Source organism: Musa acuminata, chromosome BXJ1-11 (genome assembly GCF_036884655.1).
Source record: "Musa acuminata AAA Group cultivar baxijiao chromosome BXJ1-11, Cavendish_Baxijiao_AAA, whole genome shotgun sequence".
Lineage (NCBI taxonomy): Eukaryota > Viridiplantae > Streptophyta > Magnoliopsida > Zingiberales > Musaceae > Musa > Musa acuminata.
Window position 1 is genome coordinate 908,043 of NC_088337.1, and position 27,486 is coordinate 935,528.

The 27,486-nt window shown below is 39.3% G+C and overlaps 4 protein-coding genes across 6 annotated transcripts; 2 read left to right on the forward strand and 2 right to left on the reverse strand.

Annotated features, from left to right (window-relative positions):
- Positions 1-55: 55 nt before the first annotated feature.
- Positions 56-6,956, forward strand: LOC135596745 (26S proteasome non-ATPase regulatory subunit 4 homolog). Of its 2 annotated transcripts, none has more exons than XM_065088855.1 (11): positions 56-178; positions 273-386; positions 706-811; positions 1,241-1,355; positions 1,439-1,648; positions 1,732-2,050; positions 3,086-3,218; positions 4,642-4,745; positions 4,827-4,895; positions 5,017-5,111; positions 6,671-6,956. In XM_065088855.1, exons 1-10 carry the CDS (start codon positions 167-169, stop codon positions 5,065-5,067), a joined length of 1,233 nt encoding a protein of 410 aa, XP_064944927.1. In that variant the 5' UTR covers positions 56-166; the 3' UTR covers positions 5,068-5,111; positions 6,671-6,956. The 2 variants fall into 2 exon arrangements, with proteins under 2 accessions (XP_064944927.1, XP_064944928.1); XM_065088856.1 differs by having other exon boundaries at positions 5,017-5,105.
- Positions 6,957-9,843: 2,887 nt separating this feature from the next.
- LOC135596746 (actin-depolymerizing factor 5-like) lies at positions 9,844-11,348 on the forward strand. Its single transcript, XM_065088857.1, has 3 exons — positions 9,844-10,003; positions 10,126-10,385; positions 11,019-11,348. The coding sequence occupies exons 1-3, from the start codon at positions 9,983-9,985 to the stop codon at positions 11,167-11,169; spliced, it is 432 nt and encodes a 143-aa protein (XP_064944929.1). The 5' UTR covers positions 9,844-9,982; the 3' UTR covers positions 11,170-11,348.
- A 464-nt stretch (positions 11,349-11,812) lies between these two features.
- Positions 11,813-18,171, reverse strand: LOC135596747 (la-related protein 1B-like). The gene is made up of 6 exons (XM_065088858.1): positions 17,553-18,171; positions 16,911-17,466; positions 16,665-16,815; positions 16,479-16,569; positions 12,931-13,002; positions 11,813-12,625 (listed from the first exon to the last, which is right to left on the reverse strand). Exons 1-6 carry the CDS (start codon positions 17,979-17,981, stop codon positions 12,299-12,301), a joined length of 1,626 nt encoding a protein of 541 aa, XP_064944930.1. The 5' UTR covers positions 17,982-18,171; the 3' UTR covers positions 11,813-12,298.
- Positions 18,172-19,918: 1,747 nt separating this feature from the next.
- On the reverse strand, positions 19,919-25,506 carry LOC135582645 (probable 26S proteasome non-ATPase regulatory subunit 3). Of its 2 annotated transcripts, none has more exons than XM_065088859.1 (9): positions 25,363-25,506; positions 25,126-25,235; positions 24,814-25,004; positions 21,729-21,866; positions 21,502-21,638; positions 21,329-21,383; positions 21,149-21,259; positions 20,731-20,970; positions 19,919-20,655 (listed from the first exon to the last, which is right to left on the reverse strand). In XM_065088859.1, exons 2-9 carry the CDS (start codon positions 25,205-25,207, stop codon positions 20,143-20,145), a joined length of 1,467 nt encoding a protein of 488 aa, XP_064944931.1. In that variant the 5' UTR covers positions 25,208-25,235; positions 25,363-25,506; the 3' UTR covers positions 19,919-20,142. The 2 variants fall into 2 exon arrangements, with proteins under 2 accessions (XP_064944931.1, XP_064944933.1); XM_065088861.1 differs by having other exon boundaries at positions 25,126-25,225; positions 25,363-25,497.
- Positions 25,507-27,486: the final 1,980 nt, after the last annotated feature.

Genomic DNA, 27,486 nt, shown 5'->3' on the forward strand with positions numbered 1-27,486 from the left:
TTTTTCGAATATAACAGGACAAACCATGCAACTGACCGAAATCATTATGTCGGTCGTTATTTGCAAGCGTCGATAATAAGTACTCGAAACGCTGTCGATTGGGAGCCCATCTCTTCCCTCTCTTTCCCTCTCTCGCTTCGTTGGACTCGTCGATTTCTTGGTCACCATGGTTCTCGAGGTAATCCTGCTCCTTTCGGCTTTCCTACTTCTTTCTATGACATCTTTGGGTGATTTCGGGTTTCGATGATGGTTTTGTGGTTTGCTCTTCCCAGGCCACCATGATCTGCATCGATAACTCGGAGTGGATGAGGAACGGGGACTACGCGCCCAGTCGCTTCCAAGCCCAAGCCGATGCCATCAATCTCATTTGCGGGGCTAAAACTCAGGTGCCCTCCCCTCCTCCTCAATTCTATTTTTTATAAGAGACGCCTAGGCGTAGGGTCCTATGAAATTAGGGTTCTTGATTTCGTTACGTTTGGCTTTGTTTCACTTTCCATTGTTGTCATACATAGGGTTCTTGATTTTGTTTTATTTGGCTTCGTTTCATTTTCCATTTGGGTTCTTGATTGTGTTTCGTTTTGATTTTGTTTCAATTTCCCTTAGGTATTTTGTTAAACGATAGGGTTCTTGATTTTCTTTCGCTTGACTTTGTTTCGCTTTTCGCTGTTTTGATTGGTGACTGGAGTTTGGTACTTCGTTTTGTAGTCGAATCCAGAGAACACAGTGGGCGTCCTGACAATGGCTGGCAATGGTGTCCGTGTTTTGGTTACACCGACAAGTGATCTTGGAAAGATTTTATCCTGTATACATGGTAAGCTTATTTTTCTTTTTTGTTGTATGCACTTGTGTTCAACATACCTCTTTTTAGCAAAATACCTCGTTTGATTCCTTTCCTGATTCTTTGTTGTTCATCTCGAAAGGAACCGGAATCGTCCTAGGAGAAAAATGTGGTTTCATTTTTAGTTTTCCTGCTTCAAACTTGGTTCTGTAATTCGTTTAGTATATATTAGCAAACTGCTATCACACTTGAAATAATTGCTTAATGAGTGACCCCTTGTTTTTAGCATAAGATGTGTATCTAGCTATGACTGCAGTATGGTGGCAAAGTCATATTCTTTAACTCTTTCCTTTGGATTGGTGGTGCTTGATATTCCTGCTGAGGAACATAGGATGCGAATTCTTAACTCTCAAATTTAGTTGATAAAAAAGAAATGGTCCAATAATTGTTTTTTGTTTGTAGGGTTGGTTGTTGGCGGTGAGGCGAACTTGACTGCTGCCATCCAGGTTGCTCAGTTGGCTCTTAAGCACCGCCAAAATAAGAGGCAGCAGCAGAGGATCATTGTTTTTGCTGGAAGGTGTTGGCAACTTTTTTTAATTCTTTTGTTTTTTTACTGTCGCTAATTATAGGTTTTGTTTTCATAATTTTTTTTTGCATTAGTCCAATTAAGTATGACAATAAGACCTTGGAGGCAATTGGAAGAAAGTTGAAAAAGAATAGTGTTGCTTTGGATGTTGTTAATTTTGGAGAATCTGACGATGGAAAACCTGAAAAGCTAGAGGCCCTTATTACTGCTGTAAATAATAATGACAGCAGTCACATTGTTCATGTCCCGGCTGGACAAAATGCTCTCTCTGATGTGCTTATAAGGTACTTAGAGTTCTTTGCTAGAGGCCTTCCACTGCCATCAGCCTCATGACTCTGTTGAACTTATGTCTATATTTTGATTTCAGCACACCCATCGTTACAGGTGATGGGGATGAGGGGAGTGGTTTTGTTGTTGCTGCTGCTGTAGCGGCTGCTGGTGGTGGTGGTCTATCAGGATTTGATTTTGGTGTTGATCCTAATGTGGATCCTGAGTTGGCCTTGGCACTAAGAATTTCTATGGAAGAGGAAAGGGTAAGACAAGAAGCTGCTGCTAAAAGAGCAGCTGAGCAGGCTGCTGAACAAGAAAAAGTAAGGGAGCTAGCTTCAGGCTCCCATGATGATACCATGGCTGAACCAGTTAGCAATTCAACTCTTATGGTTGATGATAAAGGACATAATTTGACGGTATGATATCTTTACACACTTCATTTCTTTTATTTAGTTACTGGTACATTCTGATGCTTCTACACAAGCCTTTTACTTGATTTGAAGGGCTGAAGCTTTTGAATGATGCATTTCATTAGTGTTTTGTATAGTTTGATTTTCTCCCTACGTAATTCTTTTGTCAGCTATTATTGGAAGTCTTCAATATTTTTGAAGTAAATTACCGGAAAAGAATTTAGCAATGTTTTTCTTTTATTACAGCTTTATTTTTATTTATGAATGAGTGAACTTTTGCGAAGCTAATATCTGTTTTCATGGTACTTCAATTTTTTTTACACATCATTCTGTATCTTTAGCTTTTAAACTTTTTATTCCATTTTTCCATAAATTGCACTGTGGTCACATAAACAATTGGCTTTGGTATTTATCTTGTTGGTTGGCAGACTGTGCATTCTCTCATGTGATGAAAAAAATGCACAAAAACAATACATGAGACTCCCACCAATGCTGGTCCAGGGAGGGTCACATAGCCATACCTCTATAAATAAAGTCTACTTTTGTAATTCAAACACTGGTCACTTAGGTCACAATCGAACAAGCTTACCATTGTACTAAGGGTCACCCTTCTCACCTGCATGATAGAGAGATAAAACATTCACTAACTCAATGCTGAAGTTTTAATTGAAAGGTTTCTGACAGACGGAAAAGGTTTCCTATCTGATTAGCATGTGTTTTGACTCGTGTCAAGTGCTGCGTTGCCACCTCTATCCACTGTGTTCTAATCCCGTTGTTGTTGTCTTTGTGTATGTCTGCTGAATTCTGGAGCAATATGACCTAGACATTGCATGTCCAATCTTGGTTTATCATTAAACACATAAATATGAGAGAGAAGCGAGGAATTTGCTTTAAGGTGCTATTGTGTAAAGTAATCTGAGCCAAGGTGCTTTGGATGTGCATCATATTTTCAAGCATGTTCTTTTAAAATTCTTAGTGCATGGTTGCTAGTTATAGATTTTTTCCGCTTGAGAAATTAGCTAATTCTTTTGTTCGAGACAGTCACAAGATGATGAGGCTGCACTGCTGGAGCAGGCTCTTGCAATGTCCATGGATGTTGCTGAGTCTGGCACTGCACCTGTGGTTGACACAGATATGTCAGATGCTACTGTAGATGATCAAGAGTTAGCATATGGTTAGTTTCATAATCCTTGTAAAATTTATGCATGAACAATTGTGCCATTTTCAGATTCGTTTACATGTCTCCATCATGGTGATTATTATTGTTTCTTGTCTTTTGTCAATTACCTAATATGACCTAAGTACCTTTGTCATTAAACTTACCCTAGGATAGCTTCCTTGTGGGTAATTCTGCTAATTCATTGCTTTTCCAAGTTATCAAGATCCTCTTTGAACGTACACACTTATAAGAAACATCTGCTTTTGTGCAAATCTCTAATATTCACCATATGCACGCAAGATTGCAATTGGGATTGGGATCAGCTTGGAGTAACATGATGAGGATAGTTGGGATCAGTTGAATCAAACTGACATTATTAGGATCTGACAAGAAAATAAATTAATAAAAATATAATATCAAAATATTAGAAAAATATAGTAAAGTTTATGTAATTTTTTTATTACATTTATGTTCTTGTACGAAAAATTAAGGAAGTGAAATATAAAATATAAAAATTTGTATAAAAGAATAGTGAATAATAAATTATTACCATATTAACTATGGTTATCAGAAAATAAATATTAGCCCTTTCATATGAACATACTATTGTAGTAAATCACTAATATCTGCCGGACAAAAAGTTAATGGCATTTACCCAGTGGAAAAGCTCAGGACAAAAGCAGAAGCATCATCTCTGTTCTAGAAATAGAGGGGCACTAATATTTACAAACATTGGAAATAAGTAGTCATCTACTTGTCTGTTGGATTGTTTCCTTAGCTTCTGAATAAATTGTTGCTGCTTTTCCCTAGACATTATTATTAAATCTTTGGCCAGGACTTTTCTACAGGAACATGGTTGCATGCGCACTTGGTCTGGTTTGTATGTAGATACAGAAAAAGAAGATGATTTCTTGGAGTGCTTATCATTTGTATATCTGAAATTTCCTGGAAAAGGATGAGTGTGAATTAGATGTTATTTAATGTGTATAATCCAATTGATACTTATGGTCTGTATTTGTTTCTATTCTAAAAGTAATACTGAAGAGGTGAAAATGGAATTTGGATAAGATTTACATGTTGGACTTGCATATTGATCATGTGATTTGTACTAGACAAACTAAGAGTCAAATGATCAGTAAATAACACCACCCTGGGGAAAAGATAATGAAAATTTAAGAATGACGTGATAATAAGAAAACAAGACAGAAGAATTTTTTCATTATTTTCTATCTGATTTTGATTTTGTACGATATAGATGCAATTTATGGCATCTTTTAGAATTCAATCTGATGCATTTGCCTTCATGTGATTCAGTTGGATTTGGATCGATTGTATGATGTTGTTTCACTTCTAGCTTCATGTGATTTGTTTGCTTTTACATGCATTTCTCTTGTATTTGGCTTGCTGATCTTATGAAACTTTAACCAACTCCATGCAGCCCTTCAAATGTCTGTTCAGGACAGTGCAAGAGACATGTCATCTCAATCTGAGATGAGTAAGGTGTTGGAGGACCAGTCATTTGTTTCTTCTATCCTAAATTCGGTATATTCACTTGATGAGTTCAATACTGGCTTCCTATTTTTCCTTTCAGGATATATTATTGTCTTGTCTTTTTTCCAACAGCTCCCAGGTGTTGATCCTAATGACCCCTCGCTGAAAGATTTGCTGGCATCTCTGCAAGGGGAGTCAGAGGTTTGTTCTTAGGTTCCTACTTCCTACTTCAGCTTTTGGTTGATATTGGTTTGACTATTCCTTCAGTGGAACTGTTGAACTGATTTGTATTCTATTGCTCTGGAATGTGCTTATTTTCCAGCCTCAGCAAAAGCAAAAGGAAGATAAGCCAGAAGAGGATCATGATGACTAATGGTTTCTGAAGCTACTTATGGCTGCTTGTAGATTATGGTAAAGGTTCGAACCAAAAACTTCATAATTTCTTTCTACTTGCGACTTTTCTTGAGGTTCCTCCCAAAACACAAAATCTGCCTATGTTCAGTTTCAATGAGTAAAACGTATTTGCACACTTCTGATTGCTTGAGAAGTTTGTTGATTCTGGAACATGCTAACATCTGAGAATTTACAATGACAGTAACTGCATCATTTTTCTCATCGCTAATACATCAGTTATATAAATTACTTTGTTCCAGATAAGTTTCTTCGATTGAGATCCCATAATGAGGATTGATAGAGGGCCGAAATAAAGGGACAAGTTTTCTACATGTTAAAATTGTCATAATTCATTCCATTCAAATTATTCAATCATTAGTGCGATTAAGAAATTGGTAGATGTTTTCACTTATTGTTCATGTTTTGAATGCTTCTCCAGATTGAAGGTTAGTGCCGGTGTCATCAAGTTGAGTGGCAGCAAATTTTTTTAGTAATATTGAGCATTAAATAGAACATGGATAAGATCATCAATCATGCTTAAGGTTTATGGCTGGGTTTCTTTCCTTATCGGGGATTGGATCTGGTGAACTAGTGCCAGCAGTGATGTGTCTTCACACGCCCAACTTCATAATATCAGTGAAGATAGCTCTATACATGCAGTGTATCTTTATACTATAATAGTTGTCCAGGGTGTGTTGTGAACATAGGGTCTGAGATGTGCTGAGAACACAAGGAATTTGTTATGAGCTATTAGACATTTCAAGAAATCTGAGGGTTAGAGCGGAGTGGCATGACAAAGTTTGGGGTCGAGGATTCTGTGGTGTTGTTTGTGACCTTAAGGAAGTGAAAATGGTTGGTTAAAGGTAACATTGTGTCTAATGATGTCACCACAGGATAGGATGTTGATTTGAGTGACACGGTGAGTATCTATGAGCATAATGGTAAATGGCTCTGAGAAAAGAGATGGTGTTAGATAGATAGGTTGGCATGTGGTTGTGACAGCCCAACAATCCCCAAGTCTCGAAGCAGAGTTGGATAGTGCATATGACTTGATTCATCTATTGACTAATGATGTAGTAGTTAAGCACTTTGAACCAAGTGGCTAGGTGCATCGTATCCATGTAACGGGTGCGGTGTGTTACTTGAGCATAAGAAGTGGTATTAGGCCCTGTGTGTGTGTGTTAATAAATAGTTGTGTTTGGAACCCAAAGGTTGAGCGGTGAGGTAGGGAGGATCAGTTGTAACGGTTTTGTGATTGGATCCTTGGATTGACACTCCAATTATTAAGTTACTTCAGACGTGTGGATGAACAAGCATTGTATGCTTATGCAACAATATCATGGGGTAAGATCTATAACTGAAACACGAAGCTGTTTCTGATCTGTGGTTCTTACGTGACTTGATGGCTTATTTGTTTGTTTGTTTTAAATCTGAACCGTAAAGCTTTTGTTGGATAAATAAATGGTTGGGTCCTAAGTTGTCTGGATGATTAATATGATGCCCAAAGATCATTCCATTTAACCAAGATATTATTTGAAACTCACTCAACTGCTAACGTGTGTGTTTGAATTCTCATATTGCAGGACACACCCAAGTCAAAGATGGTGGTCACTTTTTTTTGCATCAACCACTTGTGGAGCACGGAGGAGATTGGAACATCTCTTTCCCATGTTGGAAGTTGAGGGGTGAGAATTGTCGAATGGATCTTGTACCCTACTTGTGGTCTACGATAACATTATGAGGAGACGTCAGGCCTACGTTGAGACCCTGATCTGATTATAAACTATATATGATTGCAAATTCTCAACATTACAATTAAAACTCGACTGTACTCTCTTATAATAATTCTGTTTATGGTATGTACATAAATGCTGCGTTTCGGCAGGAAAGAAAGAGAAGGATGGATGTCCATGTAAAAAGTGGACGCGCGCATGTGCTGCTTGTATTATTCTCTCCGTACAAGCCATCAACACAGTTCTCTGTAATCACAAAAAAAAAAGAAAGAAAGAAAAAAAAAAAGAAGGGGTGTCGACTAGTTTCTTTGTGCAAATCTGTATTGATCATTGCAAAATGGAAACAGCATTCATGCCACCACGATGTAGTCAGACAGTAAGTACTTGGGGGTTAAATTGTTTTCGTCGTGATCATTATCCTCTTGTGCTGACCACCCTGGTGCCAAGAACGATCTTACTGTCATCGGACCGGAGACATGGGCCCTCCTTGAGATGCGACTTCGCTTTCAAGCAAAGAAACAAACAGGCCGGCCCCTATGAGATGCGACTCTTGGACCACGTCAGTTTCATAGACATGTGAAGACCCTCGAAATTGATGTGGTTATATATATATATATATATCATTTTTTGAGTGATTTTTCTAAAAATAATCCTACGGTTTACGTATTTTATGTCTCTATTTATTATAATCTCGTAAATGTCATTCTCTTCTGTTCATCTCTATCGTCTTTATTTTGTCACCTATCGTTTGTCCTTCCTTGCTTGTGGAGAGCTTCAAGCAATGAATAGTCATAACGCCTCGTAAAAAGAGGGGGGGGTGGCTATCGGAGTCATGAGTGAAGACCATGCCAACAACAATGCCTTTCAAATTTAACGATAAAGTTAACAATTTGAGTGGAGGGGCTGTGTGAGCCGATTTTATGTCTCTATTTATTACAATCTCGAAAATTTCATTCTCATTCCCTCGTCTTATTGCCTTTGGTTTGTCACCTCTATATAGTATTATTTGTCCTTTCTTATATTTATCACACGGAGGTTTGACTATCAAAGCCATGAGAGCTCAACTGACAAAGAATCGTAATGCCTCGTCGACATTGAAAAGGGGTGACCATTAGGGTTGTATGTGAAGAGCATGACATTGAGAATGCCCTCGGTATCGAATTCGACAATAAAGTCAACAACTCAAGTGGAGGGTCGTGTGAGCGTTTGCTAAGGAAGGCGATTGAGGCCTTATTGCCTCTGTGCGGTGTCGCTCGCTCTATACAACGTGAAGGCAATGAAAGCAATGAATGGGAAAGGATGCTAGGAGCATGGAGCATAGGCAACATCCGAAGTGGGTGGGGAAGGACAAGCAACATTGGGTATAGAAGCGATAAGACCTCATGGTAGGAGTGAGGGGGGGGGTGGAGGCAACGTTTGGAGTGGGTGGAGAAGGACGAGCGACATCGAGAGCGGAGACAATGGGTCCTCATGGTGAGTCTAGGGGCAGAGAGAACGAGACAAAGGCTATGAAAACAATGAGCAAAAAAGGAAAAAAAAAAATTTATGACATTAAAAACATAAAAATACTATATCAAAAAACAAAAACAAGAGCACATCACGAGAAAATATAAAAAGGTGATTTTTGTAAGAACATTTTTTTTCTTTAAACCTCCGTCCCTCTCCTGTCTAAATTAGTGAAAAACAGACAATCATCCCATCTGTTTTATTGTATGTGCATTCCAATTCTAAGTAAACGTGTGCAGTTTTTGCTCCTCCCTTTTTGGCAAAAGTAAATGCATATGGCTTCCTTAGTCCAACAAATGCATCTCGCATTTTATTGATGCATAAGTATAGCTCTTTTTTTTTATAAAAAATAATGGATTAGTTGGTTGTTTCAAGAAAAGATGCAGGTAAAAATTTTAATGAAAATTTTTACGTCTCGGCGAATATTTACATCATGCGTAAAGTTGAGTCTGAGCCTCGTCTTCCGAGTGCGGTCTTCTCTCTTGACGAATAGTATGTTTCTTTGTAGCCAGGCACCTGCACATAGGCCGAGGTCGGAAGGGGGATTTCTTGACTCAACCTCTCCGAAGCTCAAATCGGTATTGAGTGGAGTTAGAGAGAGTTGAGGTGTTCGAAGTCTGACCCCTGATGTTAGTCAAGAGATCGACTTTGTAGTATACCTACAAGGATGATTTGGTCGTACGATGTCAATTAACCGTGATCGATTTAAGTTTCTGTGCGAGTGTTGTCAACCTGTACGGATTGACGCCGTGCAACGTCGCCTTGAGCTTTCCAGGATGACTATATTGTGATGATGTCGTTTCGTACGGAGGAAGCGACGAGCTTGAAGTTCCACGCTCGTATTGTCGTGTCTGTTTGCTTGGGTCCACGTAGATGATACCAAAATGTGTCATATTAGACGTAATACACCATATCAACCCTAAGGCTATGTGTTGACCCTAACGTGGCTGCTGACTATCACCATGAGAGTGGTACCAGAATATGCCCTATCGGGTAGCAAGATAAATGTTACACCTCGAGTTATAAATGGTTTTGGAATTGCATCTTTGTACACCTAAAACTAATTGCAACAGGAATCGACATATGTAAGCGGATCATCAAGAATTAAGAAAAAGAAAATTTGTCTTCTGTGCATGACTCCACATACTGTTTTTTATCATTATAATATTTGGATAAACAAACATTTTGATGCACTTGCTGTACACTTTGGTTACACCTTTTCCTATTCCCTCGATACCTATCAGCTGAGCTGTGAGCTCCACAGGTTTGACCCCAGAAAATGATGATCGGGAGGCCATCAATGCCTGTCCACCAAATTCTACCTAATTACGATACCTCACTATTATGTCATGCTTCTAATTCCTCACATGGTAATCGAGCTGATGACCACAATCCAACAGAGCCATCAACCATCCAAAACGATTGCACCTCCAAATCTAAGTTTGAATATGTAAAATCTAATATATATATATATACACATTGGAAGGGATAGATATGTAACTCCCCCCTATTTTGGTTTTGGTAGCCACGTTACATTTCTAACTGGGCGTCTATAAATGACAACTTGAGAAGTCAGTGGAGACCCCAAAGGGCAGCAAGCCAAAGGACGGCTCTCAAGGCAGGCATCGACACCTCTTCACGCCTCTACTGCAACCCATGGCTATGGCTTTCAAGATGGTAATCATACCCACATCATCGACGGCCAGGCTGTTCTTCTTTTGTTCTTTCTTTTCCCTGACGACGATGGTGTTTGTTGACGGATGTGAAGCTACAATGATTGATTTGGGCGGTTGTGACAGGCGACGGAGGGGATGCGGGTGAAGCAGGAGTGCCTGAGCTCGTTCATGGAGATGAAGTGGAAGAAAGCGAGCAGGTACGTGGTGTACAAGATCGACGAGAAGTCGAGGGAGGTGATGGTGGACAAGGTGGGCAGGCCCGGCGACGGCTACGAAGGCCTTGCCGCCTCCCTCCCCCTCGACGACTGCCGCTACGCCGTCTTCGATTTCGACTTCGTCACCGTCGACAATTGCCAAAAGAGCAAGATCTTCTTCATCACTTGGTCTCTTCCTCCTCTTCTCTCTCTCTCTCTCTCTCTCTCTCTCTCTCTCTCTCTCTCTCTAATCAATCATACGAGATATCTTTTCAACCGAATAGAAATAATACTACTACTAGAAATCTATGTCTTTAAGATCATGAATTCTACCTTCTGTGTCATTGTTGTCTGATAACCACCATTCAGATGATGCTAAGGTACAAACAAATCTGTCGTAGCCGTCTCCATAAATTAGTAAAGTTAGTGACTCCTTTTTCCTCTTTATTCGAAAGATAAAAAGTTGGTTTTGTGCTCACTTTTTTGCCAACCAATTCTAAAAGTAAAGAGAGTCCACCACCATCAACTTTAGTTACTTGGTGCTCAAGTCTGCCATAGACATCACTTTTTCTCATCGAGAAACCCAAGGATTCTTTGAATGGCTTCCCAAAGTCTTCACTCATTATTCTTCGGTCACTCTGCAACACATCCTTTTCCAAGTCGTACGTGGAGTTTAGACTTGGCACCTTTCGATGGTGATGGGCAGACACCAAATCGAAAGAATCGTGCATGCCTGCCTTTCTTGGTGGAGAGAGTGGGTGAGGACGGGTTGGATGTTGTTGGTGTGTGAAGTAAATGGGAAGTGTGCTCCTGCTGTTGCAGGTCCCCAACGGCGTCAAGGATTAGATCGAAGATCCTGTACGCCACCTCAAAGCAGGGGCTGAGAAGGCTGCTGGAAGGGATCCACTACGAGGTGCAAGCCACCGATGCCGCGGAGATGGGGCTTGATGTGATCAAAGAGAGGGCCAAATGAGGAGCTGCTGCTGCTGCTGCTGGCTGTGAATGAATGGCCTTCACGACTGCATCACATCACTTGTTGTTGATGTACGTGCTATTAATTAATAATATATGTACGCATAACCAAGACTGACTTTGGATGCTTGACAAAGAGAAGCAGGGAGGGATGATAGTATGTCTTTTACTTCTTCTTTACCACTCACTGCTCTCGATCTACTCGTTAAGTAGTAGTACTACTTGTGAGAGACTAATGTTGTGTTTTAGCAGTCGAAGCACCTTTTTTTTTGGTTTCAAAAGAGAATCATAATGCATATCGAATAAAACGGAACTTGGAATAACTAACACAAATATTAATGTGCTATATTTTTTACCAGCAGCACTCTGATAGTCAAAACTTCCATTAATACAAAGTTACTAATGCAACTAAGATGTTTTGATTCATCACTAAGACAATAATTACGATTGCTAAGAGCACTAAACATTTGGAAAAAGAAATATTTCCTTGCATGCAAAAAAAGCAAATGATCGTTGCATCTACTGATCGATATGACCAGCAGACACCGTGTACCATTATCTACAACGGATAATGCATTTTAACCAGGCAACTTATAAGCAACATAAGAATAAGTTAGTAAAATGACTTCTGAGCCTTTAAACCGTAAAATTCTTCAAATGATAACAAAGGAGACTATTATTGTGCAATATGTTTCTTTGTAATAAAAGAGCACAAACAAATACAAGGACAAAAGGTCACTTGACTAAGTTCGTAGTACCAATTTCATCCCTGTAACTTAAAATGAGCGTAGTTCAGACTTCTTCGAGAAGAAAGAAAGAAAAAAAAAAAAACAAAGTTCGCAGCCAAAATAATTCAAAGAGCAGTTTAGATATGTGCTATTGTCAAAAGAAGAAAGTAACGAGATATCACCATCAGACAGCACCATCTGCCCATGTGTAGAACCTGATATTTGTAACTTTGTATATATGTTTCCCTTTTCTCTTCAATTTTCTTCTTCTTTTTAAATTTTCTCTTGTTTTTTGTCCTTTTTTTCTTCAACCTGAGACCAATACTCTCAAATTCTGGCATGGCAAACATTACTCTTTACCTTACAAACCCTTGAGATCATCCCATTTGTGGCTAGTGATTCTCATAATGTATCACTCCTGAATAGACTTCTTCCAGATTTGGTGCGATCTGAATCTGCAAGTCCAATGACTTTCCCAGTATCATCCCGATCGCTATTTACTGCCACTTGTAACTGGTTCCTCAGGTTCCCAGATGCTGATCTACTGAGAAATCTCTCGCCATGATTTGGTACTCTCGTGCTACTCCAAACAGCAGCACCATCTAGTCCAACAGATTGCAAACAAGCTGCCAGGTTATCAGAGTTCAGTGTTGCTGGAGATTGACCGGAAACATTACTTGGTGGCAGAACCCAGTTCATCCAGTCATTACGCTTCCTTACTTTGTCACCCTGCAATACGCATGTGTCAGAAGAGATGAGAAATAGTACCTGCATCTGGATAAGTCCAACATATGCATGCATGAGTGTAAGAGAGAGTAGTAATCTTCACTATTCTTTTTCAGAAGTAAGAACATGAGTAGTAATCTTCACTATTCACCCAGTCCATTGGCCATTCATCTTTCTAAGACAGTGACTCACGAGCATCAAAATTTAAAGGAATGTTCTATAGATATTCACAGCTTGCACATCATTCATCTTTCTAATAGCATTACAAAAGCTAGATGCAATATTTTAATTGAAGTCACAGAAGGTACCTGTACTTCCACTACAGTTGATAACCGCAATGTATCCAATATGAAGTCTATGCTGGTTGTTAATTGCCTCACCTGCAAAACATTGTAAGAGAAATTTCAGCAGCAAATGAAAGAAGATTTAAAAAACTGGAAAATTTAAAAGAAATTCCATGCTGCATGAAAATATTTCAGCAGCAAAAAGAAAGAAGATTTAAAAGACCAGAAGCCAAAGGAACAAATCTAAACCATATCAAAAATCCAAAAAATAACTAATTCATAATTACCAAACTAATAGCCTTGGTATCACAGCTCTTCAAGAACTGATAATACACCAATGTCTTCCCAAAATCATTTAAAGGTCCATCAAAATGACAATTTTAGCTAAAAACATCAGATGGATTCCAAACAGGTCATCATCATCATTCTTCATAATGAAGCTGAAATTAGAAAACCATGTGATCTATACCAATTTTCCGATTATACAACTTTGGTCGATCATGAAAGAACTTGCATCATGGAACAGAAAGGTTGTTGACAGGTTATCATATTAAGATTCATTAGAATACCTAGAGAATCTAAGATGATATATTAGGAGGATTCACAGAATCAACATAAAAACAATTTGAAACATTAACGGGAAATGACTTCATATCAATCAGAGCCATTACAAGCCTTCATCATCACCATTCCTAGCATACAATTCATAGATCACATAAACCAACTGTATCATGAAATAACTTAACTGTTAACAAGGAGGGGGAAGAGAAACTTGGCACAAATGAACTTGGTCACTTGTGACAACTTCGATAGCCAGGAAAAAGAAATCAATGTGAACCCCCAATCCAATATATGTTACATACAAGTACAACAACCATGGTATATGCCTTTATATTGTAAGCATCAGAGGTGCCTTTCCCATGTAGAATTACCGATCTGAACAGTCAGATAATATCATAAAAACTTCCATGACAGGAATTAAATAACTAATGACTTGTTATTTGGTCAAATGAAAACATCAAGAACAACCATCACCTGAATAAGTTTCAAAGTATTATCCAAGGAACCTATGCATAAGTATGCTTGCTTCAAGTTCAAATGAAGATTTATCGGTAGTCAATTCGAAGGATACACAAAATCAGTTACTTGAAAATCCAAGAGCCTAATTCAGGTGAGATCTGAATGGTAATCTGGTCAGACATAAAGGGCACTAAAACACAAACAGCCTGAGCCCAGAATGAAAGAATTGTAGTAGCAATTCTAACTTCATCAGCAGAAGAACATGACAACATTAACAAAGCCAGAACTACGAAGAGACCAACAAGCAATTCAAATTAAATGATAAAATACAGGAAAGGATAATCCTTACATATGACTACAAAATACACAACAATTTATGTGTCCTCAAGATAATTATATCCAACAACACAACTTGATCTACCAGTAGTATGTCAAGATGCAGATAATTTGTATAGGGAACAAGTCAAATGAGAATGGGTATTTAGTTCCAAATTTTGAGTGGACCATACAAATTGGCTTTAAGGATGATCCATTGCACTGTAGGATCAAATAGGGGTAGAAGGCTCCAGATAAGACTTCTTCTAGCCTGAAGATTGTACATATTTCAACAGAAGCTCAAGTAGTAGATAGTGAAAAAAGTCGCTTCATCTTCTTTTAGTTATACATATACCGGAATCTTTTAATACAATTGATGTCAAAAAAACGTTGCAATGTACCTTGTCTTACATGGCAGTGGAATTACTATATTCCACATTTTATGATATGTCAGATGTAGCTAAAACAATTCAACTAGTAAGAATAGAAAAGTATATACATATGTTTAGCATCTGGAAAAAAGCAATATACAAGTGAATATACCACACGATAATATAGTACCATATTTCACATAAATATACATATTCACACAGGAATACTTAATCATGTATATAATTAAATATAGTGATCCAAATCAGGTATAACCTAAGCATTTTATGGCTTGTTTAATGGTTGCCCATGATAGCACTAGAGGCACAAAAGAATGCCTTGGGGTAGTGACTTGCAGAATAACCTTTTACCATAAGTTGGACGACTGAATTACAAGATGCAATAAGGAGTATTTCAGACTCTGGTTCATGGCCCATCAAACCAATGATTCTCAAATATAGACCTTGAAACCAAACTTAGCTATCACACCATTCTATCTCTCAGAATAAATCTTAGAGACCCATAAAACACAAGAAAACCAGGAATTACTTTTAAGCATTTAAATTTAACTTACCTGGGAACTGAACTGTATTTTCTCAAAATTTTCTACAATATGAAATAGTAAAGTTTTATCTCAAGATTAAGTCTACAATATAGTTCAACAAACCAACCGAATAGTGGCTTTGGTTGACTTGATTCTGGATTTCGATTGGCTTAGTGAACTGTGAAAATGGAGTATCAAGAGTTGCATTGAATCACCTGGATATCATTCAGACAAGAACACAAGAAATTAAATGAACATTCTACCCAGAAATAGTGTGACATCGACTAATGAGTATTTATTCCTTAATCAACAACTGAGCCTTCTTGACCGGCAATGACTAGATCTTCTATAATTTGTTATCTGAATGACGACTGGTCCTGATCATTAAAAGACAGGCTATCATCTATTTGTCATTACAGATAATGGATCATCAGATCATATACAATCAATTATGTGACTGAACATCTCATGATATCTTTAAGCTTCCATCCACACACTAAAATATCTACCTTTAACTTGTGTTGTAGCATAAAGAATCCTATTGTTCAAGTATTGAATAATAATATCCAAGAGTAAAACTTGATTTTAGAACATATGTTAGCCTCACAACATCCTAAGGAATTGATTGACCAGCCAAAGTTAAGAAAATCAGATAGTATAATGGTGCCAACCATTGTCTTAATCGAATCTTTAAGTGAAGCATAAGGTATAATTTTGACTGAAGGGGTTATCATGCTATCAAGTCCAACAGGCCATATCATATAACTTCAAGTGAGTAATGCTATCCAAATGCACACTGATCTTTACACTCTATACAACATTATATGCCTCCTTCAAAACCTGTGGCAAGCCACAATTTAATTTACTTCAAACAGAACATTATATTATTTGGGAAAAGATACTAAAGCCTGATGACCACAATTCCAGAAGAAAATTTAAACAATCATTCACAGAAGACAGACTAATATCGCCAGGTATAGAAAATACAACTGAAACAGCAACAGCAACAACGCTGTGTTGCAAAACATCATATGATGATGAAAACAAGATATATCCTCAAAGCAAATAACATTATTGATTGTGATAAAAACAAAAGGTGTTTTAGTGTTTTACCTATAAACAATCATGCATTCTGAATTCCCAGTTCTTCAACCAAAATGAGTAAAGTTCAAATACAAGATCATGCTACACGTGAATTAAAAACTCACTCTCTACTCACACAAAATTATTACATAGGCAAATTCAAATGAATATTTTGCATAAACAGGAACCAGCAATAGAGAAAAAAAGAGACATTAGGTATTACTATTATAAGTTAACTCACTCTGTTGAATCCAGCAATCAATGATATTGGAACCCATCCTTTCTCATCCATGTTATTCCTCAAAAAAACATCTCTACACAAATTATCAGAGCTGCAAAAAGTTTAAACAAATCACTAAGTAACCTAAAAAAGACTTTGACTGCATAAAAAATAAAAATAATAATTAAGTTGTGAATGAGTTGTCACCTGAAATAGTAATCTATCTGCTTCAGTAAGCTAGCACACTGTGGATCAATAGCTGGGATGAACATTGCAGAGGGCACTGCCGGATGAGGAACAAAAGGTACACCCTCAGGAGGTGGCTGAGTGGCAACATAAAATATAGGAGAAGACATATCTGAAGGCATATTAAGAACAAGCCCATAACAAATGAATCATACCAGCACTAGAAAAGATAAATTTCAAATCATGTATGACAAACGCAGACCTTACCAGGGAAGACAATTTGATTCCCATAAGGTAGGACTTGAGGAGGAGGGCTGAGGAAGGGGGGTGTTACAGGCGGCGCAGGTGGCCTAAGATAGGGCCGAGCACCACGCTGCTGCATATGGATGTCTCTCCCACCAGCATTCCGACGATATCCTTCATAACCTCCGCGCTCCTGATCGTAGCGGCTGCCAAAGTTGTTGTGATGAGACCCAGCACCACTGCCATTTTTCCACCTCTGGTTGAAACCATAGCTTCTTAGGTGGTCGCCGCCATCATGGGCGTGTGATCCCAAACTACCTCCCGGGGAACTATGGTCCCAATTGGAGGTGTTCTTGGTTGTTTTCCCTCGAGGTGAGATTTCTGGAGGTGCCTGCTTGTCCAAGTTCGCCAGAGGCAAAGGAGATGAAGCTGGTGGTGGCGATGGCAACGCTGCTCCGCCATCAGTAGGTTCACCACTGCCACCATCGCCGCCGCTGCCGCCACGTTTCATTGATTTTTGGCGTGCTGGTGAAGATGGATTCGAGTTTGTCTTTGGCAAAGAAGTCGAGATTGCATGCCCCTAAGCACAATTTGGAACCACAATCACAGATTATTAGGGCATCATGAATAGGTTTAGACTATTTTTATCTGAAACTTATGAATCACCAGAGAGGCAGAGAGCAGTCCATCGGAATGGGGTTTCAAAGCATCGGAGGAGGGCGATCTAGGGCAGGCCTTAGCGGACTCAGATAGGGCGGGCCAGGAGGCCGCTCCGCCCATCACGGCGGCGCCTGCGTCTATCGAGCCATTGGCCGGCCGCTTCCAGGCCTGTTTCTTCCCTCCGGCGGCTTCTGATGACGGAGGCAGGTCCTCCGGAGGCGGCTTCCGAGGGGACCGATCGGCGGTCTCCTGGGACGGGATCACGACGGCCGGTGGAGGAGGCGGCGGAGAGGAGTGCGAAGGTGGGGTACCGGCGGCAGGAGCATCAGGCTCGCCGCGAACGACGTGGCTCCGAGGGTGGCGGGCGACGCGGCCGGAACGCGGGGACGAGGAGCTCGCCGAGGGATCGGCGGCCGAGGAGGCGGCGGCGGCCATGAAGGGAGAGAAGGGAAGGGAGCTTCGGCGATCAGATGAGAAAGCGAAAGGGTTTCGATTGGGCGCGACGCTCGATGATTCGCAGATATTGTTGTTCTAAAGATTCACCGAGCGATGGAACGATGATACCACGGATAGCACCGAAGAACGGATCGAGAGCGAGAAGGCGAAGTCTCTCTCTCTCTCTCTCTCTCTCTCTCTCTCTCTTTCTCTCACTTCTTTCTTTAAACCTTACAACAACGGGGACTAAAGGAACCAAAAGAATCTTTTTCATTTTTAATTTCTGTTGATAGTTACTTTCGATTAATTGGTATAAATAGATTAAATTTTATGATGGTATTAAAATAAATGATGATTTTTTTCTCCATTCTTTTGTCCATTTGTTGTTGCATACATGTGATCTTATAATTATTCTTTCTAGAATCTCTATTGCAATTATTACAAGATAAAATATTTTTGACAAAAAGGAAAATTATAATGAAACAAAGCCTGTAATGGTTTATGCATGCCCCATAGATACGCATCCCACATGATGCTACTGATGCATTTAAAACATTGAAAAATAATACGATGCTTATCTTCCGAAACGGTAATAAATTTTGCATTACTGTACTGAATAGTACGTGTTGTGAGAAACAACTTTGAGCCGTGGCCTCGGGGTGACGCGGCTCAGTTCGGGTCCGGACGACGGGGATCTCCCGGGGGCGTTCCTCGAGCCCGCCGAGGTGGTCGGGTGCGATGGTCCGATCGGGACGAGATAACCGTTTCCTCCGGGCAGGAACTCCTCGTCTGCACGTCCTACGGGGACCTTCGGCTTCGCACCTGCACAAAGGTCGGGCTGAGGTGCTCGGCCCGACCCCTCCGACGATCAAGTTAGATGATGTGGAGTGGAGTTTGTTGTCTATGTTGGTCTTCTCCCTGGTGTCCCCTCCTCTCGTTCAGAGTGCGAAGGTATTTATAAGGAGGCATACTGTTTCCTAATGTGTCAGCTTACAAGGGGCAGGCTGGTTGCGTCTGACATTGGTTTGGCGTGGCGTGAAGAACCGCGCCTAAGTAGGCGTTAATGCGCCTCGGTCGATATTCCGGTTCGGTTGACCAAGCGTAGCCACGCCGATCGAGGCGTGAGGCATCGGCTAACGTCAGCCGAGTCTATCGCCGTTTATTACCCCCATCAGTACGTAATGGTATAATTATTTCCCAAATACGTAGCATTATGGTTGGAAACTTCATCTATAGGACCTGATGGCATATTCTAGAAGTAGTTTTACTTCGTCAAAATCCCATAAAATCTAATTTGACTTTATATAACATCGGCACTAATGTGATTTTGATTTCCAACGTCGGATGCATTAGGTAGGTTAATTTTGGTCATGATGTGGACATTAGGTAGGTTGAGCAAACCTCACTTGACCACTCTTCTTCAGTACTGAGTCACCATGATTTATTATGTACGTACAAATGGAGCACCAAAATACGAACTATATAGTTGGCTACTTTAATTTGATTTGATCAAAATGACAAGAAAACACTTGTGAGATCAACTCAGTTGAAGTGTTGAACTCTTTAGAATAGATGTTTGTCTGCGACACCTTAGTTTGAATGTTAATCCCATGGACAGAAACGAGTTAAAGCAGCTGAACGAAATCAAGCAGTCAAACATATTTCACGCATCACAAAGATGGAAAAAAGGCAAAAAGAAACAACAGTATAGATATCCACGACAGGAAATAAAATAGCCAAGTAGTCTTCAACAAACACTAAAAGATCACATCACCGGATCAACGAGGCTCAAGCTAGTATTTCGAATTATATCATCATAAATGAGGCTTTAACTACTGGCATCGAGTGCAATTGTATTTGTTACAACCATGAAAACTGACAAAATACGACATTGCCCCAATCTCATAATATGACATAATACAGAGGAAGAACCATGCTCAGTGCAAACTAAAAGAAATTAATTACTCCTCTGCAGTAAGAGGCATCATCAAGCACAACTTTAATAAAGGAAATGATGTAATAAATTCAGCATTTTCAAAAGGAATTGACTAGGATCAGTGCAAGACAAAAGCATTTTGAAATAATAAAACAAACTCTATAAGTAATTCAACTTCCAAAACAGGTGCACCCAAGGCACTTGAATTACTTTCAAGAGAAATGACTAAAAGTCACCATCATCTTCCTCGGCAATATGCTTAGCAAGCTCCTGCTCTTGCTGTTGCCTCTCCCGCCTGTTTTCTTCGCTTTCTTTCTCCTTGTTGGAGTTTGGTGGGAACCTCAGTGCTCTTACAGCTTCATTGTGCATGTTGAGGCAAAAGGCAATCCTGGAATTGAATGCGATTTGAGGTTCATTGGTTGAGTAGACATTCCCAGTTTCCTTAGACACCATCCATCCATTGGCATGATCGATAATTGCATCTACTGCCCCATCTCTAATGGCTTTGGCTACTATGCTCTCTGCGTCAGCCACAGGATTCTCAGAGTCCAATCTCAGTTTTCTAGCTACATCCGCAAGGGAAATCCGAGAGTATGAAATGCTAATATTGCGGAGTCCAGTCTTTATCACATTGTGGCGTAGTCTGACAATTAGATTGTGGGTCCTATCTGAATTGAAAGTTCCAGAAAATTTATCTGCAACAATTCTAAATAGCTCCAAATCTCCAATCCGCACAGCCTAAAACACAAAAGATAAAACTCTCAATAATTAGGCTTGTGAATCAGTAATGTTTCTCAGTCAGCAAATACTCACATTAGTAAGCTCAAAGTATGGTGTTAAAGCCTTCTTCATGCCTTTCTGCATGAAAACAGTTCTTTCAGGAATCTCACCAAGAAGCAATCGAACAATGACAGCCCACTTGTTGCACTGGATTCGAAAGCCACGTGCAGCAACTGGTGCTTTCCGAGCAGCTTGCAGGAGGCTCTCTTTGGCATCCGTGTATTCCAACTGAATGGTTCTTATTTTTCCAAGGTAGAACAGGTAACGACAGAACTGCAGGAAAACCACAGAAAGCATCCACAGTACGATTATGAGTCTAGAATAATAAATGTTGTCATACAAATACATAAATGTCATAAATATTCTTGAAGGAGAATAATATAAACCCAAGAAGGAAAACAATTTGACCGATGGCCGAAGCTGAGAACATTATGTTCTAAGACGTTTTTACCTGCTGATTCGAGTGTGCTTCAAAGCGTGGTGCTTTTGACCTCAGCTTCTCTGCCTGATCGTACAAGTTGTAGTGGAGATAATTGCGAAGTAGAAGGTTGAGGAGGGTTTCCTGCAACCAACTGTTTTGCTTAGAGTGTATGAACTTTCAGAGTATATATCCTGTTGCCAACCAACAAACCTGACCCAACTCATCACGCCGTAAGGTTGCCATCCTATGCAATGCAAGAAGGGTCCTGATGGGAAAAAATGAAGCTATAAACCATCAGCATATTCCAAAACTCTGAACAGCCCTACAGATTTCCACCAGATAAGTGTAATTTCATGAGGATATATAAGTTGATTTATACATACCCACGAATTTCAGCAAGATTATTTGTGAGTTCATAGGTGAATGAATAATAGAAGTACAGACGAGCAGCTATAACATCCACAGCTCTTCGGTTCACATTCCTCAAGCGAGCAATGCTAGCAGAAGAACATACTTTAGCCTGGTCCACATAAGGTACAAAAAGATCAACAAAAATCATCTATGCAATTTCAACAAGGAATTGAAGGGAACAACGATGCAAAAAAATCACCTCATCATATCTCTTTTGGTCAATCAGAAATATGAGAACAAGCAAGTAACAGTAAATTTCAAGCTCTGGTATAGAATGCTTGGCAGGACCTTGAACTGCTGATGCTGCTGTGTCCACATCCATTTCATGCTCATCGGTCTTTAAAGAGAAAAAAAAAAAAGACAACCTAAATTAGTCAAACTTTCAAGATGCACAAAGTGATCACTGACCTCTGCCTTGAAGCATCATGAACGAAATCCATGCATAATGAAGAACATCTATCTAGCACAACCTCTATAAAAGGAGATAAAAGCGAATCAATAATTTCTGACAATTTTTTTAATCATTTTCAATATTCTTTACTTTTGAAAGAAATGAAGGTGCTATCTACTTCAATGAAGTAAAAACTTTGCAGATCAAGCATCATTTAACATCACAAACAAATGTCTCCAGAGATCACATTTCCAAATCAACAGTAAGCATTTTCAGAAGTGCAGCTTTGATGTTCATGCATTCAAAGGTTCCTGCAGCTTTAAATAATGTTCATGCACCAAAAAAAGAAGTGCTCTGCTGCAGTACAATTATAAGTTTATCATAGTATAATTTGCTTGCTAGAATGCATAAGGATAAGAAACTGCCAAGGTTTAGTTGAAGATGACTTCATTTGTTAATACAACATCTAATTTGGCGACAAAACTAAAAGGGTTTTTCCTACGAACCAAAACTATGACCAATAGATGTTGAGTAAAGTTTTAACTCAAAAGGGAAATACATAAGACCAAATTTATTTGAATAAAGGTTCAACTCAAGAGACATACTCATTAATGACCTACGGACATTGAATTTAGCCCTGATGAGCAACATATAATGCCAAACATTTTTTTTAGAAATAAAAAACAATCAGATTCAACATTATGCAACAGCTAAATAGTGCAGCCCATCATATCTGTAATGCAGCTTTCGTTGCAACTAATACTAACAAGAACAGAAACAATGACAACCTTATAATTTTTATCAAGGCTCATTTAATGCACTCCTCATCAAACTTGTTAACACAAAAACCATAATGCTTAATCACAAGTTAATTATAGTACACATTAAGCCCTTGTAGACCAACTTAAGTATTCTCCCACTTTTGATGTCAGGTATTACAATCTTCAAACAACTTGTCATCCTTGTCAAGGACTAATATAGCCCAGAATCAAATCCCAACATAGTGCACAAGATCCATGATGTGTCTTTAGCCCCATCCACAAGCAACCTTTTGCTACATGAATCCCTCACCATTTCCAAATTTTCAATACTAGACTAGCTCTGATACTATTTGTTAGAACCTAACCTGATAGATAATTGACTCATTAACTTGTTAAGTCTAAACGACCTCAAAATGATTAAGCTCAAATTAACAGTAATACACTCATCAATCTCTTTTAAATCTTCTTACATGACAATGCAACGAGAGAAATATTAATAGGTCATACATCTGATCTCAAACTTGCTTTCAAGCTTATTATTAAGAAACCATCCAAACAAGGACCTACTGATTGTTTCTTCTCATATTATGTACCCAAGCCATTTTCCCTAGAATTTACATGTTGTATGTCAATTGCCATGCCCAGTTGTCTGCATCATGACTAATTGATATAAAATGATCTAAACATTGTAGCCAAAGTTAAAGGCATCACATAAGAATTAAATTAAAACACAAACATTTTTTAAGGAAAAAACAAAAAGTGGGAATGGTTTGAAATATATATACATATATATATGTTCCAAGTAACTTCCAAATAGCTAAAACAATTTGATGGGAAACACGAGCAAAATAACTCTGGAGAAAAGTAGACTCAAGCAATCAAAATTGGGTTAAAAATGGTATCTGTCTACTGGAAACTAAGAAAAATATACATTTGACTTTAAGTGAAAAATAGGTGAAAGAAGGAACATATGAAGGCACCTATCAAGCTGATACATGGCCTAAAAGTGAAATTTGTGGTTCACAATTACTTAAAATTACACACTCAGTATGTCTAACCTTCTGTATCATGGTTTGCTGCAAAATTGAATCAGGATAAGATTTCACATAAACAATATCAAATGGGCTTTCACATAGGAAAATTCTGGTTCTAATAACCAGAATTGTTAAAATAATGATAGAAAATGACCAAATTTGATAGAGTCAAACCAAATCAACTGGTTAAGTGTGAAATTACCTAGAGAAGGCCTATCCTGGTTGATGTTTAAAGGGATCAATTCAAATCAACATGGATGGACTTAACAAGATGAAAATTGATGCAGAAGAAGAAAGACTTAGATTTAATAATATTAAGCGTAGATTTTTTGTAATCAATCAACTTGAAACCAATCATGATTTCCACCATTAAGGTCATTACCTCTTGAGTCTGAGACCTACTTGGATAATAATAGGCCTTCACACCTGAAAGTCCTATATCAAGATCAGCCTACACAGAACTTGAATTGTGAAACAGTAAACCAGGTATCATGTCTAATTGGTCAAGTTTTAAGGAATTTATTCCTCATCAGGTCCAGGTGTTTTCTCCATATTCGGCATTCAAAGCCAATCCACAGCCACATCACACAGGTTCTAGCTGAGAATAGTCCAAATCAACTAAGATTTGCATCGAGTTAGCTATAGTTGGCAACGTCAATGATGTTATGAATTACTAACTATAACTTAAGAACTCTTCTCCATCCAACTTCCAAATCCAAATTACAAGCTCCAAACATCAAGAGTCCTCAATAACCAAAAACCATCCCACTTATTCTACTGTGATATATCATGCACCATTCCATAAGAAGGCCAACAACCGTTCAACATTCAACATGCAGTAGAATTTATGTTTTTCATCAAACACTAGCACATAATCTAGCATGATGCTTCTGATAAATGTCAATGACTGAAAAATGTCATTTTTGCGCCCAATTAGATTTTTGCTGCTAGCATACACAAGCAAAAACCAGTGATCTTACAATCTTAAACAGAATATTTTAACAGCCAAAGTGGATCTCCGCAACCAATACTTCGCTGCAATAATACACTGTAACATGAAGATCATTTATGCAAAGAGTAAAAACCAAGAAAAAATACCTTGGGAAGATAGGAGGAAAGCTTAGCAAGCACCTCGGAGCCTGGGGTGAGGACATGGCCAAGAAACGCGTATATCACGGATGCCCTGAGCTTTCGGCGGAGCATCATCGTGAGGCGCACCGCACGAACGATCCGGCGCACCTCCTTGGCCTGAGCGCCAGTCTCAATCAGGGATGCGATCTCCTTCAAATCTGAACCCATCTCACACCACAAAATCACAATCTTTTCAGAAAAACAAAGAACGCGAACAAACTGCATGGAATTCAATGAAAGATCTCTCTCTCTTTTTATCTTTCCAGTCAGCATTCGCACGTTGTAGAGTAGAAGGGACGGCGGCGGAGGACACGGAATTGGACAGCGCCTGGACCTCCTTCATCTCCACATCGGCAGTCATCTTTCCTCCTTAGCACAGCTTTCAAAAACTGCCAAATATCAGAAAAAGAATAGTAGAAGAAAACAAAAGATGAAAGATAGATCAGAGATCAGAGTGACAGAGAAAAGCGCAGAAGCGAAGCGGGATCCATGGACAAGGGATCGGGAGAATCTCACGATAATGTGAAGAGGACGACACTGGGAGCTTAGGGTTAGGTCACCGGTCGTTGCTTTCTTCGCAAGGAAATCAAAGTCGGGTATTCTCCCTCTGTCATCTTCGTTATAGATTTACTTGTGCTCTCGAACTATGTTGTGGTCGGTCCAACATCGATCGGGCTAACATGAACGCCCAGCAAAAGTTTGGACTCCGGTTTGGTTGGGTTTAACCAGAACAATGAACAGGATATGTTACACGAATCATGAAGCAACAGGTGGTGGGCTGAGATGAGGCCCGAATCTTGAAGCATAACCAAGTCCAGCGGACAATGGTACGCGCTAGAGAGAGTTATGCTTCCAATTTTGAATTCCACCAGAGAGAATCCACACACTAAGATAAGTTACACGAATTATAAAGCGAGTCCGGGAAAGATCCGAACGTTAAAGGAACTATTAAGCTCTCCCCAACGGCCCGAGCACTGTTTAATCTCTCCAACCATATCCCCTGGCCGTTTCATCACCTTTCGCTCTCTTCCTCCATTTCGATCTTTTCCTCCCCTCGTAGACCATCCCATGGAGGCCTCCGAGGCTCCTGCGATCAGACCCTCCTCCGACGATCGGCTATGGAGGAGTCTCCGCGACCTCGTCGACTCCAATCCCGAGAACCTTCCGCTTCCTCTCGCGTTTGGAATCGGATCTTCCCGAATTTCTGTTCTTTGTTTCTATAATCCAATCTTTTGAGCTAAGAGAAAGAGTAAAGTATCCCTTCCTTGTTGATTCTCTGCAGTGTAGGATGGAATCGGAGCGTCGAAAGAGGTTGAGGGAAGGTTCGCAGCTTCTGATAAGAGGGTTCGACTCCATCTCTTCCTGTTTGTCCCATCTTTCCAGCACTCTAACGATCACGCGGCAGGTAAATTATGAATATTGCGTTTCTGGGAGGAATCGTTCTTCAGATGGAAATTCTATCATTTTCCCGATCTTTTTTACGTTCTCTAGCGTTAAATTTCTTACAGAAGAATACTTGTATGCTATTTAACAATTGATACTCTTTAAAATATCTTACTGATTTGACATTCCGTTATATCTTTTTCTTCTGCTCCACTTGCAATCGGAGTTAATCCTCTCAATATGTACATCGAGTATTCCACCATTCAGCATCTTTCTCAACTCGAAAATTCGTTACATTCCCTCTTCTTCCTCTTCTTGTGGAGTAGGTTTGTTGTTGATACATGAATAGTACTAGTATGTATTATCTTAGACTTTCATGATTCCTTAGTACAAGTGTAAGAGAACAAAGGTGATACTATGTCTCTATAAGAATTTATGTCTTTGACCTCTGTCAAACGAAAGTTTTGTGTCTCTACTCCATGTTTTATCTTCTATGTCGACTTCATTTATATGGCTTGGATATTTCATTAAGTTCTATCCAAGTTGCTATACTCTTCGATTTGCATTGAGTTGATGGTGGCTCTCGTGACCACCATTCCATGGGTTAGCTCTTCATTACGTCTGATCTCTATATTGACTCTAAGTGTATTTTCGTTTAGTGTTGTCTTAGGTCTCTCCCCTACTTGATCTTATTATCTCATACAAAATCATGCGATAACTCTTCACTGCTCGCTTGATCTGTTGAGCTTTATGGAGTTATTATCTTGAGATACCCTTCCTCAACATATGCGAATCATTGCACATGATTCTCCGATATATATTTCATTCGATTAACATTTCTCTTTGCATCCTCCTTTTGAATTTTAGATACCACCATCCCTTTATACTACTTCATCTTATTGAAGGAACTGTACATTATTCCACCCCCACAAATGCATTTACTATATCGTGACTCTTCACTAATACAACACCCCCCCCCCCCCCCCCTCTCCCTCTCAATATATTATCTTGAGATACCCCTCCTCAACATATACGAATCATTGCATATGATTCTCCCTCTAGATAACCACAACTTATCTCTCTTGGATATATATTACATTGGATTAACATTTCTTGGTGCATCCTTCATTTGAAAGTTTCAGATATCACTATCCCTTTATACTACTTCGCCTTGCCAAAAGAACTATGCATTATTCCGCCCCCACAATTACACTTACTATATTATGACTCTTCACTAATACAGTAACCCTCACTCTT

Bases quoted from the DNA above. Each gene is read 5' to 3' on its own strand.
- LOC135582645 (XM_065088859.1), bottom strand. From the start codon at position 25,207: ATGACTGCCGATGTGGAGATGAAGGAGGTCCAGGCGCTGTCCAATTCC. The intron at 25,005-25,125 runs GTGCGAATGCTG...AGATGGGTTCAG, and splicing joins CGTCCCTTCTACTCTACAAC to ATTTGAAGGAGATCGCATCC. The intron at 21,639-21,728 runs GTGATTTTTTTG...TATGTGGACCAG, and splicing joins ACCAAAAGAGATATGATGAG to GCTAAAGTATGTTCTTCTGC.
- LOC135596745 (XM_065088855.1), top strand. The intron at 2,051-3,085 runs GTATGATATCTT...TGTTCGAGACAG, and splicing joins ATAAAGGACATAATTTGACG to TCACAAGATGATGAGGCTGC. The intron at 4,896-5,016 runs GTTTGTTCTTAG...CTTATTTTCCAG, and splicing joins CTCTGCAAGGGGAGTCAGAG to CCTCAGCAAAAGCAAAAGGA.
- LOC135596746 (XM_065088857.1), top strand. From the start codon at position 9,983: ATGGCTATGGCTTTCAAGATG. The intron at 10,004-10,125 runs GTAATCATACCC...CGGTTGTGACAG, and splicing joins TGGCTATGGCTTTCAAGATG to GCGACGGAGGGGATGCGGGT. The intron at 10,386-11,018 runs GTCTCTTCCTCC...CTGCTGTTGCAG, and splicing joins AAGATCTTCTTCATCACTTG to GTCCCCAACGGCGTCAAGGA.
- LOC135596747 (XM_065088858.1), bottom strand. From the start codon at position 17,981: ATGGCCGCCGCCGCCTCCTCGGCCGCCGATCCCTCGGCGAGCTCCTCG. The intron at 16,816-16,910 runs GTAAGGTCTGCG...ATATGCCTTCAG, and splicing joins GAATCAAATTGTCTTCCCTG to ATATGTCTTCTCCTATATTT. The intron at 12,626-12,930 runs GTACCTTCTGTG...TGCGTATTGCAG, and splicing joins CAACTGTAGTGGAAGTACAG to GGTGACAAAGTAAGGAAGCG.